This window comes from Pteronotus mesoamericanus, unplaced genomic scaffold, assembly GCF_021234165.1.
Source record: "Pteronotus mesoamericanus isolate MK-2021 breed Mesoamerican mustached bat unplaced genomic scaffold, CSHL_Meso_final contig_134, whole genome shotgun sequence".
Taxonomy (NCBI): domain Eukaryota; kingdom Metazoa; phylum Chordata; class Mammalia; order Chiroptera; family Mormoopidae; genus Pteronotus; species Pteronotus mesoamericanus.
This window is the reverse complement of record NW_026555061.1, coordinates 4,286,897-4,306,244: the sequence shown is the minus strand read 5'-3', so window position 1 is coordinate 4,306,244 and position 19,348 is coordinate 4,286,897. Positions and strand designations below refer to the sequence as shown.

The following is a 19,348-nucleotide window of genomic DNA, read 5'->3' as shown; positions in this document are numbered from 1 at the left end:
CCCCGCCAGGCCCAGCAGGAGCGGGAGCAGCCTGTCAGCTTGTCACTAGCAACAGGTCGGGACTGTCCCTACTTCTTTGCCGAGAACGGACTGCCCGGGCGCCCCTCTTCAGAGAACAGACCGGCTCCTGAAGGGCTCCAGCTGCTGCCTTTCTAATGACAGCCCTCAGATCGTCCCGCTGATCCGAATACATCCAATTTCAATCTCATCCTTCCAACCACTGCAGGGTGTGGTATCACTTCAGACAGAAGCTGGTGCTCGCCACCGTGTGACCCACTGCTTAGCACGCTGGGGCCCGCCCGTGGAGTTAGCTGGTGGGCCCCGAGCCAGGCCGCTGAGGAGGCCTGTGCGCGCCCACCTGCCAATGGCCCGGTGCCGGGAGCAACCCACCGCGTGAGCCCCCAAGGTCGGCAGCCCTGGAAGACCCTACAGGATGGAACCTGGTGACATCCAAGTTAGGTTCAAAAGGGGAGGGTTTTTCATTTGTTTGCCTTTTGGGGGGACCGTGTGTGTGTGCGTCTCACACACACGCCTGGCTGTTGTGGAGGGGGAGGCTTTGAGGCACCCGGCGCTGAGATATTTGGGAAGGAGGGTGGCTGGCTCAGTGCACCCTGTCACCTGCTGCCTTTTCTCAAATGCTGTTTTTCTCAAAGGCTTTTACAGTTACCAGCTAGAGATGTTAACCCTCCTGGGACTTTGAAATATGAAACCCTCTTATACAATTATCTTTGTATTGGATACCATGGTCGATGTTGAAGAGAGAAATAGTTCATACTCATGCCTATTAAATATTAAGCACCTATTTTTGCATAAAAATAAAAGGCAATAAGTTGTGTAGCATAATAAAGATAGATAAGTATAGTGTACTGTATATTATCATTACATACTATCTACTAAATGTTATACAAAAAGTGGTTGTGAATTCAGTCCATTTCTAAATAACCTATAAACTAAAAGAGTGATTTAAATTTTCACAGCCCTAAGCTGTTGATCTGAAATTAGTATGGCGAAAGTAGAATCCCTAAAATAATTTCTGAAACATTGTATAAGAGAAACGAGAAGATCAACGGTAATGTCTGCTTTGCAAGGTTGTTAGGAGGGTTGCAGTCGTTAGAGATGCTGGTCAAAATGGTCCAGGTGATGCTGAAGTAATTAAACAAGGAGGTCATCAGGCAGAGGGACGGCCCCAAACGCCCCTGTAGCCCGGAGTCTCTGCTCCAATCAGAAAGAATGAAATTGAAGGACCACCCATCACAAAGAGCCAATCAGGTCTTCCCAAGTAAGGACACCGCTTCTGCTTTAGCCAATCAAGCAATTTCAGTGCTTTGCTTCTGCATCTTCAGCATAAAAACCTCCCCCAGCTCTTGATGGTGGGGACCCCTCACCGTTTGGGGTTTGGTGCCGCCTGATTGGAATGGATGGGTGTGCAAATCAACTCTTGAAAAAGGGTCCATGTGCCTCCGTGTGCCCTTTAGCAGTGATTTCAGTGACCTCTCCTTTTCATCCGTACTCCACACTGACACTGAGTGGTTCTGTCAAAAGATCTGATCAGGTGACTTTCGCGGTCTCCCCGGACTGTGGGATAAAGTCCAAAAGGCTCAGGGTGGCATAACAGGGCTGTGGGAGCTGCGGTCCCCCCAGGCACCTAGCCGTCGCTGCAGTCGGGGGCGCGCTGCCCACCGCTTCTCTCCTGGGCGTTGCCAGTCCCCACCGGGCGAATGTTCTCTGTCCTCTCAGGCCTCAGTGAAACGCCCGGCTCTCCACCATTCAAAGCCTTCTCCTCTAGTTGTACCATTTAAGGGTGAGCGACCTGTGTGCCTGCCCCTGGGAGATGCCGAGGATGCAGAAATGAAGAGGATGCAACAGTTGCTCATCCGACCAGGGCTACATGTGAAAGGGGGTGTGGGGGGGAGGTAAATAGTAAGTAAACAAGCACTGTGGCCTGTGTTCAAAGAGCAATGTTCACAGGAATGTGGAAGCCAGATCACAGGGTCCTGAACGCGTACGCATTTCTGCAGCCCACTACCTGGCGTGACCCTGGACTGCCGCACGGGCACGCCATTTCACGCATGTGAGTCTTGTCTTCCAGATGGGCCACGTGTTCCCGGAGCGCCGCACTGCATGTCACGACCTCCGTGGGCCCACGGTGCTCAGGGCGGGGTCACAGAGAGTTGATTAATGCCTGTAGAATAAATGCATGGTCTTCCCTTACAAGCATTACTGACTTATTTTAAATATGAGGAAGGATATAATAAATTAAATACACCTGTAAATGCTTCTTGTTAAAATGGCTGGGTTTTTGAAAACAGTGGGATTCCTAGATTCTGCAGGAGAATAAAAGCTGAAACTCCTGGGTCTCTGTGGGAAACGTCACCCGGAGGCTGTGTGACTCCGATGCCACGTGAAACCTCACACTCAGTCTGTGACTCTGAAAGCTCCGGTCTGTGTGTGCGGCCCTGCCCGGCTAAGCAGCACGTGAGTGTGCGCAGTTAGAACAAAACGATCAGCAGGCGAAAACGGCAGCCCGGCTAGGGAATTCTCTAGACCTGTGCCTCTCGTCTCTGTTTGTGGCCATACGCAGCGCTAACCATGTGCGCGAATTCACCAGGTTACTGTGGCAACACCTTTTAATGGAAGGGGCAAGTACAACGGTGTGGGCATCATTGATCGTTGGAGGTCTAATTTTCATGCTGCTGCATACAGAAGTGAAACAACCATACTGTTTAAAGAAAAGATCACCAAGCAAGCACTCAGTCCTGTTCGAACTGAAGAAGTAGCGTTCTGCTCGGGAAGAAATGCTTTGTGCATGAAAATACAAAAATCTGAAGCTGATACTGCAGCAAGGAGAAAGCGGGGGGGCATGTGGCAGGTGGGGGAGAGGTTGACTGGACCCCGCCACCCATTCGCCCTGCCGCTTTGGTGGTAATAGTTGAACCTGGACACAAGGCACCCGCTGCCTCTGGGGGCAGCCAAAGGGCCGTGGAACTCCCTTCTCTCCCAGGGGATGTGGAGGTGGCGCTGCGTGCCCATCCAGATCTGGCCTGAAGCGGGGGCCTGCCCTGCTTTCCCTGCCCCTTTAGCCCGGGGTGATGGGTGGACATGGAGTGCAGTCACCTGAACCACCCAGAAGAGGGCGACTGAAGCCCTCGTGGAGCGGAATGGCCAGCTCCGCCACAGGTTTTTATGAGCGCGAGAAATCAGCTCCCACCTCCTCCAGCCCTGGTTGCCATGGGCCTTGGGCACACACCGGGGGAACGAGCGTCTGAATGATGTGACGGAGGGCACCAGGGTCCATTTAGCCGGAGAGAAATGAGGGGACGTTTGAGGGGACGTTTTCTGCTGCTATTACAGCTACGGAGGCCACAAAAAATAGTACAGGATATAATCTGCAGGCCATTTTGTCTTCCACTGGGAAGTCCTTGTCAGTCAAGGAGCTCTTCATTTGTCATCTGTCCAGAGTCATTAGTGAACGTATTCCTTGGGTCAGTTTGAAGACAATGGCCGTGAACCAGTGGAGAGAGATTGGCTGGGGAAGCAGAAAGCCCGGTTCAAGCCGACTGAGCAGAGAGGAACTGGATTCTCTCCCAGGACACATAGCCCAGCCCCAGGGTGGCGTTGGGGCTGACTAGGCGGGTAGTGCAGTCCAGAACTGGGGACCTGGCTGTCCCCAACCCATCCCTAGTAAGGGTCACGGAAGCAGCAGGTCTGGCTCAGACACTCAGGGTCCTCTCCTGACCGGGAATGAGGTCGCCTCCCGAGGAGGGCAATGTGCTCTCGCTGGGACCTGACAGAAGCCAGCCCGGCTGGCGGTGGCCAGGTGCCCGCAGGCCCCGCTCTGGCAGCAGGCGGTCCTGCTCCTGCGGGGAAGGGAAGCAGCCTGGCGAGCAGCTGCCATGCGGGGCCTGGTCTTCGCTTCCTGGGGAGATTTGTGTCCTTGCTGACATCAGTGACATTTAAAATAATGTCTAAAAGCAAGTCTTTTTACTGAAACTTATTTATTCCTGAAGTTTAGCACTTTTTCCAAGATCTTACAAAAAACAATCTTTAGTTTCTCTTGAACAACAAACTAAACCACACACAAGCAGTGCAGCCTCCAAACATCAGTTAAGAGACCTTTTCAAAATCTGCTACATTTGTGAAGGGAAGTGTTGCCATGCAGCCGCCATGGGAAGGCCTGGGTCAATGGATTCAGTCTAACAAAGATCTTAGGACTTTAATCCTCTTGCTCAAGTTTTCTCATTGTTGAAGCGGCTCCTGCACTTTGCAGTAATACAATGCCGCTTCCACAAAGGCCCCGCCGTGGCCCCGCGGAAGGGGGGCTCCCCGAGGCTCGCTCTGACTAGGATGTCCCTCCTTCCCGGGCACGCCCACCTCCCGAACACAGCTGGGCTTCCGGCTCCCTGTGCGCACGTGCAACCGTCGACCTGAGTGTCCTAAACGAGGGCGATGCCTGAGTGTTTTCTCGGCTGGGAGGGTCCATCCCGGGCACTTCATGGTTTTAAGAAAGCCAGCAAGTAGAATTCCATCTTATTTCTGCAGAACACCCACTTAGACGTTGACTGGACTCAGTATCTCTGTTTGTATTGCGTCCTCCAAATAGTCAGGCGGGACCAGCACGCAGGCTGCACCCGTGGAAACAGCCTCCAAGTTCTTACTGAGGGAGAGTCCCTGGGAACACGTGGAGCCAGCAATTTGCGTAAGGATTCTTTAGGGAGAGGTGACATTCTGTCCGGGGGAGGGGGTGGGTGCTGACCGTGGAGGTGGCTGCAGGATTCGTTCATTACAACTCCCCTTGCATTAGGGACCTGTCTAACAAATACCTTGAGAGGGACTGGAAGAAAAATCACTCGACATTAAATTCTCAGACTGCTGCCGCGCGCTGGACAGTCACCCACGCGGCTTGCGGGGGTGGGGGGGCGTGTGTGTTGGGAGCAATAGCATTCCTTTCTCAGCGTGATGGGTGGGGGCAAGAAATGGGCTTCCTAGGCCTGCTTCTTGCGAAAGGAGGGGGGAAATTGCTTTCTTGCTGGAAGTGCCATCGCAGGCGCACTTGACAAATGACTTCCCAGAGCGCGTCAGACAGTGGTGCGTCTGGCTCTGCAAGGACGCCTGCTGTTCCCGACTCCTGACCCTGGTTCAAGGGCGGGCAGGAGGGGCAAGCGCACACATCTGGCCTGCGCCTGACCTACGGGCTTGTAATCTTACTTGATTTTTTCCCTTCTCCCTCAAAAATATTCTTACGTTAAATTATCTTGAAAAAGTAATCTTATTCTCTACCCCACTAGAAACTTTGGAACAGACGGGCAGACTGAGGCCTGTGCAGCTGGCCCAGGGGCTCTGCCCGCCGTACCTCCCGGGGGCCTCCCAACCCCAGGGAAGGGGCCGTCAGGCTCAGGCTGGCCAGGTCAGACTTGCCCAGGGAGCCGTCAGCTTCCAGCCTCGGGCTTCATCCATTCCTGGCGGAAGAGATGGTTTGAGGAGGCCGCTGGCAGAATCCTGGGGCTACGGAGAGGCAGAGCAAGGCAGGAGGAAGGCGGACTGCATTGCTTCTGATCTGCTACGGACCCCCAGCACCGGCGTGGGAGCCGCTTGTCTTTATCCAGGAAAAGCCTGTTCCCTCGCAAGAGAACTGATGCAGCTGTTGACAGGCTTAGCCTCTGCTGAGAGGACGTCTGACCAGCAGTGAGAAACGCACGCTCCTCTGTACTGAGCGCTTGCTCTGTCCGGGCCTCGCCGAACTCTGAATTTCATTGCAAACAGGTACAAACAAACAGGAAGATAAACAAAAACCACCAATGAAGCACACAGGAAGTGTAACTCCTGGGATACGGGTGTGTGCGAAGCACTGTTGCAATGTATTTTCCTATAATGTAGGTAGGACTTGAACTAGTGATTTCCGATCGACGCGCCACAAGTCTTTGAAATGCGCAATACCAGGCTGTTGAGCCAGGGGAACGGACCTCTTTTCCCTTAGATCGTCAAATTAAAAAATGACAACAGCCAACCCAACAACAGCCATCCATGTGAGTGAATCAAAATTCTAGTTTTTTTGGTCAGCCAAAAAAAAAAAAAAAAAAAATTTTTTTAGGGCATCCAGCAGAGTTTCAGTCACTTGTTTGTGTGCCATGAGATGGGAAAGGCTGGAAATTGCTGCTCTGAACTATTTAAAAATTAGCCCCAAATGGAAATCCACCTGTTTGCATTCAGCTGCTCATGCCTTCGGTGACACGTTCCACAGGACTTATTTTGAGAACCTAAATTAGGTTTCCTAGCAGACTTCACTCCCGTTTTCCTTAAATGTGTCACTCGGCTAAAGGGCTGTGAGGGCAGCGTGTGCGCCGCGCAAGCTACGCGCCCGCAAGGCTGCCCGGCCACCCCGGCATCTGTCGCTCCCTCTGGGGACAGAAGCCAGGCTGCATGGCTGGGTTTCCCGCCCTCGGACTCTGCTGGCAGGAGGCTGCCTCCCGCCCCCGGTCTTACCGCAGAGCCCCTCTGTGTCCGACACGGTGTCAAATTCGACCGAATTTCATTATCGGTCACCCTGCCTTTATTTTTAAGCAAGTAACATTACTAGCTTTTAAAAATACAAGACATTTAATTTTAAAAGTATCTCATAAACTAGGATAATCTTATTATTTAAAAGGTAGAAGTAATATATCTGTATGTTTAGAAAACACAAGCATTATAGAAAGTTATAAACTGAAAAGTACCAGCTTCCTTCCCTATATCCTCACTTTCTCTATCCTAAGGCAACAAGTTTCTTTAATTCTTCCCAGAAAATATTTCATATGTTAATAAGCGCTCATTTTCTTTTTTGCTCTTTCATTCAGTTCTATAGACTAAAACTTGCTACGTAGACTGAGAAGGACCTTATTCTTTTAAGCAGGGTATTGTGTTTCACTTATAGATGTGTAAGTATATGTAAGACATGTCTTGGTATGTATGGATATGTAAGTATAGATATGTAAATATACACATATAGGTATGTAAAAAGTGTATTTAATCACTATAACAGTATTGAAAATTTGGTTGTTTCCAAATTTTTATCTATTACAAAATAATGGTACAAAGAATATCTCGGCGGACCCTGGCGGCGCGCCCGCAAGGCGTGCATTTCCAGCTGGACCCCGCTGCTATTTAAGCTACAGGAGCGGCCTTAGGATTTTGCCACCCAGGTTAGGACAGGGCGCTTTGCTTGGCCTGCAGAGATGATCCTGGGGTGAGGCCGGAACCTTATAGGGACTAATATAGGGTTAAATTATTTTTATCTGAGGCAAAACCAATTTTAAGCACTGGAATTAAAAAAAACAAAAAACTGTGGACATCGGTGAAGTGGACACACTGCTCAGGTCTCTGAGGGTAAAACGAACATTCAGCTGCTGCCGCACTGACTGTCCACCTCAGTCTGAAGATCAACAGAGGCAAGGCCGCAGGGGGGCCCTGGGGAACCCGCAGGGAAGCCAAGAGCACGGGGTGGGGGCGGGGCACAGGGCTGGCCTTGGGGGACGGTGGGGGGCGGGACCGAATGGCTTAAACAGTCAAGTTTACTTTTTGAGAGAAGGCATTTTTTAATGACTTGAGAGTACAGATGCAACGTACAGTGAGCCTCAGACTTTTGATTACGAGTGACTAAAGTCGGAGGGCCTGCCTGACTGCTGACCCACGGGGCGGCTGCTCCCGCCGGGGAAACTGTGACCGGGGTGGGGGGCACCGAGACTGACCCAGAGGCAGTGACATAAAGAACAAAGGCGCAGTGGCCAGCGCGGGGGGTAACGGGGGATGGGGGGGGTCGTCAGGAACATGTATAAAGGACCCACGGACAAAGGCAAAGAGGGGTGAGATTGAGGGCGGGAGGTGGGGGTGGGGGGGCGGGGGCAAAAGGAGACACCTGTACTTGAACAACAATAAAAAAAATGTATAAAGTTTTAAAAAACATAAGAAAGAGCTGTATGCATTGATACAATGCAATTTCCAAGATACCTATTGTTAAGTTTCAAGAAATATTGAGGTATAAGAGGCCTCAATGGTATGTTCCCAATTATTTTGAAAGAATAAATGTTTGTTCACACATAGGGAAGGATGGATAAGAAATTGATAACATTTAAGGTCTCCAGGAAGAAAAATGGGTAATGATCAAGTGCTAGGAGTGATAAAAAGGCTTCCTACAGTGTGCCCTTTAAGTCTTTTTAAATAAGTAAATGTATCACCTATTTAAAAAACAAATGCAATGTACACTGAAATGAGAAATCATTTTATTAAGGAGAAATATTACATATTCTACCATAAAATAATTGTAAAATGAAAAAAAAGTGAAATCTTTTCCCCAGATACTATACTTATGCAGTATTCTAAAGCCACATCTCCTGTCATTCAGTGTGAAATTTCATAAATCACTGGAAAAAAAAAAAGGAAAATGGGAGAAACCAAATGTGGTCTTGCACGATAGAATATTACTCTGCCATGCAAAGGAATGACGTTCTGACACCTGCTACAACATGGACGAACCTTGAAAACACTGTGCTAAGAGAAATAAGCCAGACACAAAGACAAATACTCTATGATTCCACACATGGAATTCCTAGAATAGGCAAATTCATAGAGACAGAAAGTAGGTTAGAGGTTACCAGGGGCTGGGGAGAATGGGGAGTTCGTTATTGCCTAATGGGTCCAGAGCTTCCATTTGGGGTGATAAAAAATTTCAGAAACAGATAGTGGTGATGGCTATTTAACATTAAAAATGTACTTAATGTCATTGAATTGTATACTTAAAATGGTAATAAATGGAAAAACTTTGGTATATATATTTTCCACAATAAAAAAAATAGTAAGAAAGGGCAGGGGAGGAGAGAACAAAGAACCTGCTCTAATGCTCCTGCCCCACGACCCTGAGTAGAGGCGAGATGGGAACCAGGGCAGTAACGAAGGAGCCAGAACGAACAGCGTCAGGCCCGCGGGGCCACTTCCCAAGGTGGCGTGAGGGGACAGCGAGACAGCCCAGCACTCAGGAAGGCACGCCGGAAGCCGCGACCTGGATGGGTACACAGGAGGGACGAGGGCCTCGCGGGGGCTGCTGTCCTAAGGGGAACAGAGAGCCGGAGGCGAGGCAGAAGGAGGCTGCGGCCCCCTGAGGTTGGAGACCTGAGGGAGAGTTGGGGGGCGGGCAGAGTTAGTATAGTGAGATAGAGCACAACGCCGTGTCCGCAGGGACTACCGATGGCCCCTGGGAAGGGCAAGGAAGAGACACGCCACACAGAAGGCCAGGCAGGGGAACTCCAGCCCTGGGACAGTGCCTCCCAAGGGCAGTTACAGCCACCACAGCCCCGATATCACCTTATTCTGCTTATTTTCATCAGTGGGCCATAGCAAGCCCTCACAGTATACAAAACAAGGGCAGAAATCTAAGCCCCACGGTTCCTCTGTCCTTACCACGCGGCCTACGCAGTTAACGGTTTAGGAGATTAACGTATGTGGGTCCCTATTGTGTGAAAATATATTATGTACCATAATATCATTTATTCTATGAAGTTAAACAATCTCTTATATTCACTTAGTAGGAACATGATCATAAAATCTCATCCTCTCTTGTCTATGGATCTTAAACTCATCAAATTATATATCAGTAGTAGTTTAAGAAGCAAGAAGATTTCAATAAAAAATATGTAGTCTCACAAATTAAGACAAACATAGCATACAATGAAAAAATACATTGCTAGTTCTTAACGCAGAGGAAAACGTTGCGGGTCCACGCTGGGATCCTCTGCTTTCATTTGCTCACCGTGACCGAGCCAGACCCTCCAGTCGACGCTGCGCACTTAGGAAAATGGAACTGATGATTTGATGCTCAGGCAGTTCCATGAAACACCTGTCTTAGAGGATGCACCACACAAAAGGCAGTTCTTGCTCTAAAGAGTTAGGAAACCCTGCTGTGCTATTCTACTTGTTCAGGCAAAATGCGCTCTTGCATATTGAAAGCGTTAAGTGCTACAGAAAACATTCAGCTTAACTGGTGTTTCCAGCTGCTTGATCCTGGATCCCTGCGCAGCCTCCCTGCCCCGCTCCGGGCCTCCTCCTGGCATCGCAGCCTGGGCTGCAGGTGGCTCGCTCTGAAAAACACTGGTCTGCACTGTTTTAATACTCGCTTTAATGTATGGAAAGATGTTGCTTTTTAACTAGAACTGAACAGGTCCAAGCACTTGTATTTGTGAGTCAGGGAGCTCTGAGTCGGCAAACACCACCCCTCCGGGCAATGTCCCAGTCCTCCAGATTCGCGCTGTCCTATGGAACTACCTGTGACTGTGATGAAAATACGCTCTTCTGCACCGTGCAGCCCATGGCTGGGGGCCACGTGTGGCCACTGAGCACTGGAAACATGGCTACCATGATGGAGGGGCCAAATACCGTGGCGAGTGGCAACCACCTTGGGTAGTGCAGCCCTAGACCGAAGGAAATGGAGGATTTAAGTAAATGCACAGAGACTGTGTTACCTTCAGCAGAAGTCTGTCTTATGGAATGTTCTGTGCTCTCCTTTAGCTTGTAGAGTGAAAGCAGATTTCTCCGTTCAACTGCCATGAAACTGATTTCCTAACACATTGTTCAAAGAGATGGCGCTTACCACTTTGAAAGAGTATAATTATTTCATATATCCCTTTATTTTGACAAAAATTAGCTAAAGACTCATAGGATGATCAGTGGTCTGTGTTGTTAGAAAATATATACTTCTATTTCAGAGCACAGAACCCTTTCTAGGAACCCTTGCCAATTGATAAATGTGTTTCAGAGGGATGATATGCACAACTGGTACTTTTGTGAACAGTTTCTGTAATTAAAATAAACAGAAAGCTTTCTATCTTTGCACTTCAAGCTGTCTCACGTGCAGGAAGTCTGGCGAGACTTACTTCCAATCTGCAAACGAGCCAATTTTAGAGCTTACATTAGATTTTTGGACACATGTCAAATCAACACAGTGCACATTTTTGACATTTCATAACACAAACTTTCTTTTTAAAATACTTTTTGATAAATAACATCTTGCACATCAAAAGGCAGCGTGTCAACAAGCTAGGATTCCGCTCTCTGTGCCGGACAGGCCGGGGACGGAGGCAGGCGAGGCGGAGCCAGAGCTGAGCGAGCGCTGGCTGGCCGGCCGTGCTCGTCGCGTGGGGCCTGTGCTTTTCGGGGCCTCTCTGACAGCATCGCAGGGCAGACCACCTCGATCTGAAATCGATTGCGAGCTCTCATCTTTTTTAAGGAAAGGGAGAAGTCAATATGCTTTTCAAAAGACTTCAGGTAATTAAATTAAATTATATGTATTTCTAAAATTAAAAGATCTTTAAAGAATAGGAAAAAGTAACCACTTTGTTTTTCATTATTAAATGTTGGCCATCCACTTGCTATTTCTGAGCCCCACCTAGTGAAAAAACGGGCTTCCCATCTATTGATTAATTTTTTAACTCAATAATTAGTTATATTTCTGACTGAGAGTCTAAGTATCTCTATTTGTCTTCATTGACTCCTTTCCTTTATAAGGGTTGAAAATGACTCTTACTGAATTAAAATCTTCAATGATATCTTAATGCTACTGTTGTAAGTAGTTCAAAGTCATTATTTTCAACAAAAAATTTCTTTGCACATAGCAGGCTGTACCCCATACCTGTGTAGGTCTACATCTGGGTGTGATGGGGCCTTTGTAACTCTGGGCTCTATAACTTCTGAGGCCCTTTTCGAAGAAAAAAATGCACAAGACTAACCTGGTTCGGGGGGCCTCTGTGAGCGAGGGCACCCGCGCCGGGGCCTGGGGGCCGCTCGCCAGGCCTGCGCTGGAGCTTCTCGCCGTGTTCATCCAAGGACAGAGGGACTACCGAAGGCCTTAAGGAAGGCCATTTTATTTCCTAAGTAACAGCCAGGAATAGGGTTTAAAAAAAATCTTTGGTTTTCATATAAATGTGTATTTTTTTTTTCTGTTTTCTTGTCCTTGGGTTTCTAATTTAAAACAGGTAACGCTTCATCCGGTTACCAGTGTTATTTTAGGAAATTATCTCCCAGACATATAATGTCCCAAAACAACACCATGTAAGATAAAGATGCTCTGTTTATAGAAAATTCACAAGGTTTGATGGCCATCGTTTTCTGTATTCCCTGGTCGAAGAGTATAATGTATTCCATATTTTGTTGCTGTTTTCTAGTATTAAATATGTCAACATTTTACTTCAGAGTCATAAAAGTTAGTGAGATAGTTCTGATGAATAGCAATGAGGCCAGAGAAAAGAATAATGCTTAACATGAATTCTTCAGGAAACCCATTAATGTTTTTATGAGTAGTAGTAAAATTTTGATCAAAGGCTAGCAGAGAGTGAGGTCTGGCTACCTGATCCCCAAATATATTCTCCACTGAGTTCTGTCTACCAGTGTGAAAATAGCCTGGGGTTGTGTCAAGCCTAAAATCTCATCGCTCCCAAGACTGAGACATTTTACATTTCAGCATGCACAAAATGCTTTATATGGCTGTGTAGCCTTTCCTAGGGCACACACACTCTAACTTTTATAGTACTTTCAGGTCCCTGATTGACTTTTTGCGGATCTCTAAATTTAGTGTATTTTGGCATTCTGAATTGTGCAATATGTGTGCAGGTAAAATCCGGTATGTTGTATGAGTATATGGAGGTATTTAAATATTTTTTGAAGAGGTTCTTGTTGAGGCAAGGTAAGCAACTCTAATACTGGATAAGTGATAATTAATATTTGAAAATGAGAGTGATAGTGCCTTTGTATTGCTTCAACATTAAGAGTCATTCATTCATTCATTCATTCCATGAATGTTGAACCCCCAATACACAAATTTAATGAAGACCAGAGTATAAAAATTGAGGACAGAGATATAAGGACATGAAATAAGTGTAACACTTCAATTTGTTTGAAGATTAAGTACCACTTCCCACCAATCCTGGGAGGTGGTACTTAATCTCAAATAATTCTTCATCATAATAATAAGTTTGTGGCAACCATCACATCTATCAGACCCTTCCTAGATGGACTGACGTTATCCCTTAAATAGAAATCCTGTCTTCATTTGTTAGCTAATAAACACTCTTCTCTGGGTGAAAGCCAAGCCTAGCGACAGAGCAGAAGACAGGATCGCGTGATCTGGTTTGCCAGTGGATGTCACCAGGTGCTGGAACAAGAGATTCGTCAATGCTAACCTCAGCACCTATTTTAAAGAAGCCAAAGGCAACCAAAATGCTGAAGTCTGTTCCTTTGGATGGAAACTATGTACAACAGCAACCAATTCATTTTCCTTGAATATTGGGTCTTTTGGGTAAGCTTTTGATAAATATTAAGCTTTTGATGAAATAAATATACACTTAATGCCAGACACTGTTCTAAGCATTTTATATCTGCTATGTCATTTAATATTTATAAGTCTTATAGCATTTAGGGATGAAGGAAAGGAAGTACAAAAATTAAGACCACTAGTAGCTGGTGGAGTCAGAATTTGAACTTAAATACACCCAAGCCAATCTCCTTTTTAACCATTACTGAATCCCAAACGCCTTCTTATTTGGGTTAACATCCTTCGTGAAAGTTGAGGATTTGAAGAAAAGGGGGAATGATGAGATCAATTTCTCTGTTGAAAAGTCAGAGCAACGAGAATTGATATGAAAAGAGTATGTGGGTTGGCGCAGCCCAGGGAGGGGAAAAGACAACATCAAGTTCAATGCGTATTTCAGAAAATCCTTCCTTGTTGTTCTTTTTTTCAACCTCTTCAAATTGTGAACTGTGTTGGTTCAAAGTATGTCTGTGAATTCCTCGATGCTCTTTCCTTTAAGACGGAAATTCCCGTCCCCTTGAGGGTGGGCTGGACCTTAGCACCTCGATTCTGCTGGAGTGACGCCGGAGGGGCGGCGTGCAGCTCTGCAGATGGCGCCACGCAAGGCACGGTGGCCTCCTCTCTCCTCTGTGGGACCACTTCCTCAGGTAAGTTAGCTGCCATCCTAGGGACAAATAGCCTAAGACCAGGGCCACCTGGTGAGAAACTGTGGCCTTCTGCCAATAGCTACGAGACACTTAAGTCTTTTTGGCCAACTGTTTGCTACCTGAAGGGTAGCAGAGCTTGTACCCCAAATATGTCTCTTCTAAATATTGTTTTAAGCTAGTTATCCTCAAGACTCAAAAGACTCAGTGAGCACCTTTGACTTTCCCATAAATGCTGAGAAGAATTCAGATAGAAGAGCTGCCCCAGGAAGAGACACGCCATCGCAGGTGTCTACAGTTCAATGTGAACCAGGTGTGACTGGGAGGGACCCAGCGAGACCCGTCTGATCAAGCCCTCCCTCCGTTCCAGGGTTAAGGAGGGCCCAGCAAACGTGCATTTACCAAACATTTCCCTCCTCCCCTCTGAAGCCCCAGACTATCTTGTCTTGCTCCGTAGCTCTGGGTGGCATAGAAGCTTCAACTTCCTGACTTATCCCCCGGTCTCATATGCTTAAGGAACCCCTGTATATACACAATTAAATTTGGTTATTTTCTCCTGTTAATCTGTCTCATGTCAATTTGATTATTAGATAAGTCCAGAGAAGGATAAGAAGAGAAAATTTCCCCTCCCCGACAAACCCAGCTCACAAGAGCCTCTGCAGAGCCAGAACTGCACAGCAATGTCACCCATGGGTGCTGGACCCTTGGAACCTCTGTGAGATAATACATGTTTCTTAATTAATGGTTAGCTTTAGGGGTTATTTGCAGCACAACAGTATAAACGTGATGTACAATCTAGCAGGCATACCTCTCAAAACCACAAAACAGAATAAATCAAAATAAAGTATAACTCATTACCTTGAATTTCCAAAGGATGGAAAAACACATGAAAGACAGCAACCTTCCTTTAGGTGAGGTTTTCCCCGAATTCTGCCAACTCGAAGATGTGAGAGCAATTCAGTTCACTTCCCATGCAATTTCCCATGATTTGGAGCTTAAATGTTGTGTTCCTTACTTACATTGTCGTATTGTGTGGAAAGGGAGAGAGAAAGGAGTTCAAAAGTTCAAAATGACATAAACCCTTCAAAGTCCTTTAAGGCCAGGCAAACACCTGAATGCAGAAGATGGACCAGAAAGCTCCCCACTGGATAGAGCAAGTTAAGATCTTCAGATCCAGCCTTAGCGAGTGAAACACCAGTGGGCGATTCCCAGGCGGAGGCACACCGTTCAGCCCTTAGCTGAATGCTCTGTAACTCATTTTGAAAGAAGACACTCGCTAGCTTTCCGACCCCGGGTGTGGCTGCCTGCTCAGGCCACACACGACCGACAGACCGACTGACCGGCAGGTCCCCCGCAGTCAACAGCGACAGCCGAGGGTGGAGACTGCAGCCCCATTTCCGTGATTTCAAAGGCGAGCTCGCATCCCTGAGTGTTCGTGCTAATGCAGCCACGATTATGAACTCAGAGGTGTTTTTCCCAAGCAAGCATCATGGTGTCTCATTAGTTTTCAGCTGCCTGTCCTTCTGCTTTGCCGCTTAGCCCGGGGCTTTGTGAGCTGACGCATGACAGGCAGGCGTCTTTACAAAGGGCGACAGATGCCGGCTGATGCACAGGTGACTCAGTGCCCATCCCCAAGCTGGGCCAGGGTAGCCCGCCTCTGCCACCGCCACTCACCCCGGCGCAAGCCCCTCCTGAAGCTGCCATTTGAAAAGAAATGGTTTCCCATCCAAATTCAATAGCATTTTATAAGCACATATACTTTCCTCCCTTTCCAGCCTACATGAAATTTAATGTCAGGATTATTGTCCATTCGTCGTTTCGGTTTATATTCAGCAAGCCTTTCACCTCCCATCTCCGTGTCCCCTGCCCTTCGCCGTGCACTCGCGCCGGTGGGCTCTTGGAACAAACCTCTTCCACGTTTCTTACTCCGCCTCCCGAGGAGGCACCCTCAGTGGTGCTCATCTCAATTTAAAGGGATTTTTATGACACCATAGCATTCCACGTTTTCCACATTAATCTGCAGTTTACTTCTTGAAATACTTAGGCAAACAACATTGCTAAGGCATCGCTGGTGGGGAGTTCTCTTTCCCCTTCATGCCCGTCTACCTCAAGCCAACTTAGAAGAAATCATAAATTTCTGCTCTAAATCAGCCGAGCACTGGAAGAAAACTTTAAAAGGCAGGTCTAGCGATTCACAACATCTTAAACACAATGACAACCAATTGAAGCAGACAATCTCCCCGCCCTTCCAAAAAAGAATATCTATCCATCATTGATCTATCACATCTGGAATCCTATATCTTATCTAAGACATTTTAAATCTATTTTCTCATGTATCAGTTCAGACACGTCCGCGTCCACATGAAAAATGAAAACAACACACGTGCGTCATCCCGGCCAGTTTGCCAAAGCAAACACGCGTGCACCTCGGACCCCCAGTGCCGCCGTACTCACCCCGCAGCCCAGGCCGTCGCCCGCGTCGCAGGCGACCTCCCTCTGCCACGGCTCCGGCAGCAGCCCGGCCCCGCAGCCCGGCCGGGGGCACAGCACGCCCCCCATCCGCAGCACGCACTCCTCAGCGCCGTAGTGCTGGTACCGGTCGTACTGCAAAAGCAAAGTCACTGTTTAAAATAACCATGCATGTACTAGCTGTTTCAGGCAAAACTTAACGGGTTGGCCCCATGCGAGTTTTCTTGTTAATCCATTTCAGCAAAAAATGAGGAGGGGGTGGGTAAGGGGTGGTCCAAAGTCCCCCAGTTCCAAGGGGTGAAGCACGTAAGGGAAGTATTTATTCCTTGTATTTCTAGAAACTCGTCCTCAGAAAATACATTTCGCAAAGTTTGTTTTTGAATACTACTCCCACCAACTTCGTTTAATAGTGTTGTTTTGTACAGATTTTAGGGAACGTCTATATTCCAAGTTATGAACACTTAAAACGCATCACTGGCGGTCTCACCACGTGGTGCATTTCACGCCTCCACTCAGGAGTCCGCAGGGTTTTAGAACCAGCTTGAAAATGGGTCCCACTATTCCCCGCCAGGGTAACAGTCGGCAGCCCACACGACACCACCGAGCACCGTCAGCATGATGTGAGAGACTAACGATACAGAGCCCCATTCTCCTCTCATCGTCTCGTTCTGAACGCTGATTTCTGTTATCCCGACACCAGCTCTCTGTGCGCTGCTGGCTCAGCTCCCTGCCATGGCTTCCCAGCCTGCAGAATAAGGCCCAGACTCTGCAGCCCGGTGGTTGAGGTCTTTCTGGCTGTAGCTCTAGTTACTGTTCTCACATTATTTGACCATATTCTCCTCTAAGCTAGGATGGAATCCAATGCATTTGTTCAGCTATTAATTGGTTTATGCAACGTTTATGGAAAGCCACAATGTGCCAGGCTACTGTGGGTGCTGGGGACAGAGCAGTGAGCAGACATGTCTGCATGCACCACAAGAGTGTGACAATAAACTCTGAAAGATTAAACTGTATCGTGTTTCAGATGGGACGTGTGGGAAGGAGAATAAAAAAAACAGAGAGGAGATAGATTCCAGGGAAGACTGCAGTTTAAAGAGGTGATTAGGGAATTGGGAACGCCTTACAGATAAGGTATGTTGAAGGAGACACCTGAGATCAGGAGCTGAGAGAAGCAAGCCAAGTGGCCACCTGGGGCACGAGCCTCCCGGCCAAAGCTGCAGCATTATCAAGGTCTGGAGGCCACAGGGCGCTCGGTTCGTTTGAGGTGCAATGAGGGGGCCGGGGTGACTGAAGGAGGGCAGAGAGCGAAGGAGCAGGAGGTGAAGTCAGACATTAATGGGGGTCTGGGATGCAGAGGCCCCTGAAGGCCATTGGAACAGCTCTGGCTGTGACCCTGAGAGACAGGGGAATCACCGGAGACGCTGAGCCGGGGAGTGACATAATGTGATGAATCTTTTTAAGAGAGCCCTATGGCCGATGGGTTCAGAAGGGGGCAAGGGCGAAAGCAGGAAGCAGAGAAGCAGGGAGGGGATCATATCAGTGGTCCACCTGCGAGGGGTGGGGGCTTAACCAGGAAGGCACTGCCTGTGGGTGGGCGTTGGTGGGGAGTTCTGGATAGATCTGGAAGGTAGTAATGGCGAGGTTTCTAGAGTGAAAGAGTCAAGCATGAGTGTGATGTTTTTCTCCAAGAAGACAGAAAGAGAAAGAGAGTATTACCGAGATGGGAACACCTGCAAGAAAAAAGCTTGGGGCGGGGTGGGGGTGTGTGTGTGGGCGGGGTGGGGTGTGTGTGTGTGTGTGAAGCTGGGGAAGGGAATTTGTGCTCATATTCAGTTTGACAACACAGCAATGTCAAAAATGTTGAGTGGCTGATTGGATATATGAGTTTGGAGTTGAGGAGAACGTGTGGGTTGTGGGTACACACTTAGGCGTCCTGGGTGCAGGTGGAGTTGGGAAGGAGAGAGCCCGCCTCCGGACTGCTTGTTTTCCTGGCCCCAGGGGAGAAAGAGAGCTGCTTCAGTCAGATCCCCTTGTTCCTGTGCCCGTGGTGCGCACACCCATGGCACTTGCTAGAGAAACGTCCTTATCTATGGAGTACGTTCAGCAGGAAATACTTGGTGTAAAGTTGCTTATGGTAAACAAACTAGAGTGTGTGAATTTGTGGGAAAAGACTCTCTGGAACATGTCATAAGCTATGCAATTATCAAGGCAGAAAAGGAAGATATGTCATTAAGATGTGAATGATGAGACAGTTTATACAATTGAGAGACTTCATGCTGGTGATCATTTCATGAGACCTTATTTACTGAATCCGGCCTAGAGTGCACCCTGCTCTGTGGAGAAAGGGCCTGGGGGGCCGTGGGAAATACCCAGAGGAGGACGCGGCCGTCGGTGCTGAGCACCATCTACTGAGAAGCCGGATAAGGTGAGGTCGGAGAGGGCCAGTCCCTTCAGACCTCACCACTCTCCTATTACTCCCTCCTTTCATGTATTTGTGTCTCCTGAATTTTGCATAATATCTTGTCCATAGCTGGTACACAATAGTTGCAGAATGAATTAATGAAATATAACTCCACTAAGTGTCAATGAAAGAATTCTAATAAAATTATCAATGGCAAGGGAATTAATAACAGTGATACAGGATGGTTTTACCTTCATAAATTACTTTCCTATTTTCAATAAATTGCTTTTAAGTAATTGGCTATTTTCTGATTTGGCGACAGATTATTTATCTACTTAATTTAGTTAGGCGATTTTTCTGCTATGACAATAGCTTTTATGTGGGGACACGTTACCCTGTGGACAATGTCCAATAACACTCGGAAACGCTTGCTGGTGGCCTCCGCGGTGGTCTCAGACACGGGCGCAGCGTGTGAACCCACGCCCCTCTTCCTGTTCGTTAGCTGAAGAA

General features: G+C 47.8%; 1 protein-coding gene across 1 annotated transcript in view; it reads right to left on the bottom strand.

Moving 5' to 3' along the window:
* Positions 1-19,348, bottom strand: part of PRKN (parkin RBR E3 ubiquitin protein ligase) — an 888,975-nt gene that overhangs the window by 116,299 nt on the left and 753,328 nt on the right. Inside the window, exon 9 of the mRNA XM_054595427.1 lies at positions 16,423-16,572. Coding sequence (XP_054451402.1) covers positions 16,423-16,572 — 150 coding nt within the window. The remainder of the gene's footprint in view (positions 1-16,422; positions 16,573-19,348) is intronic.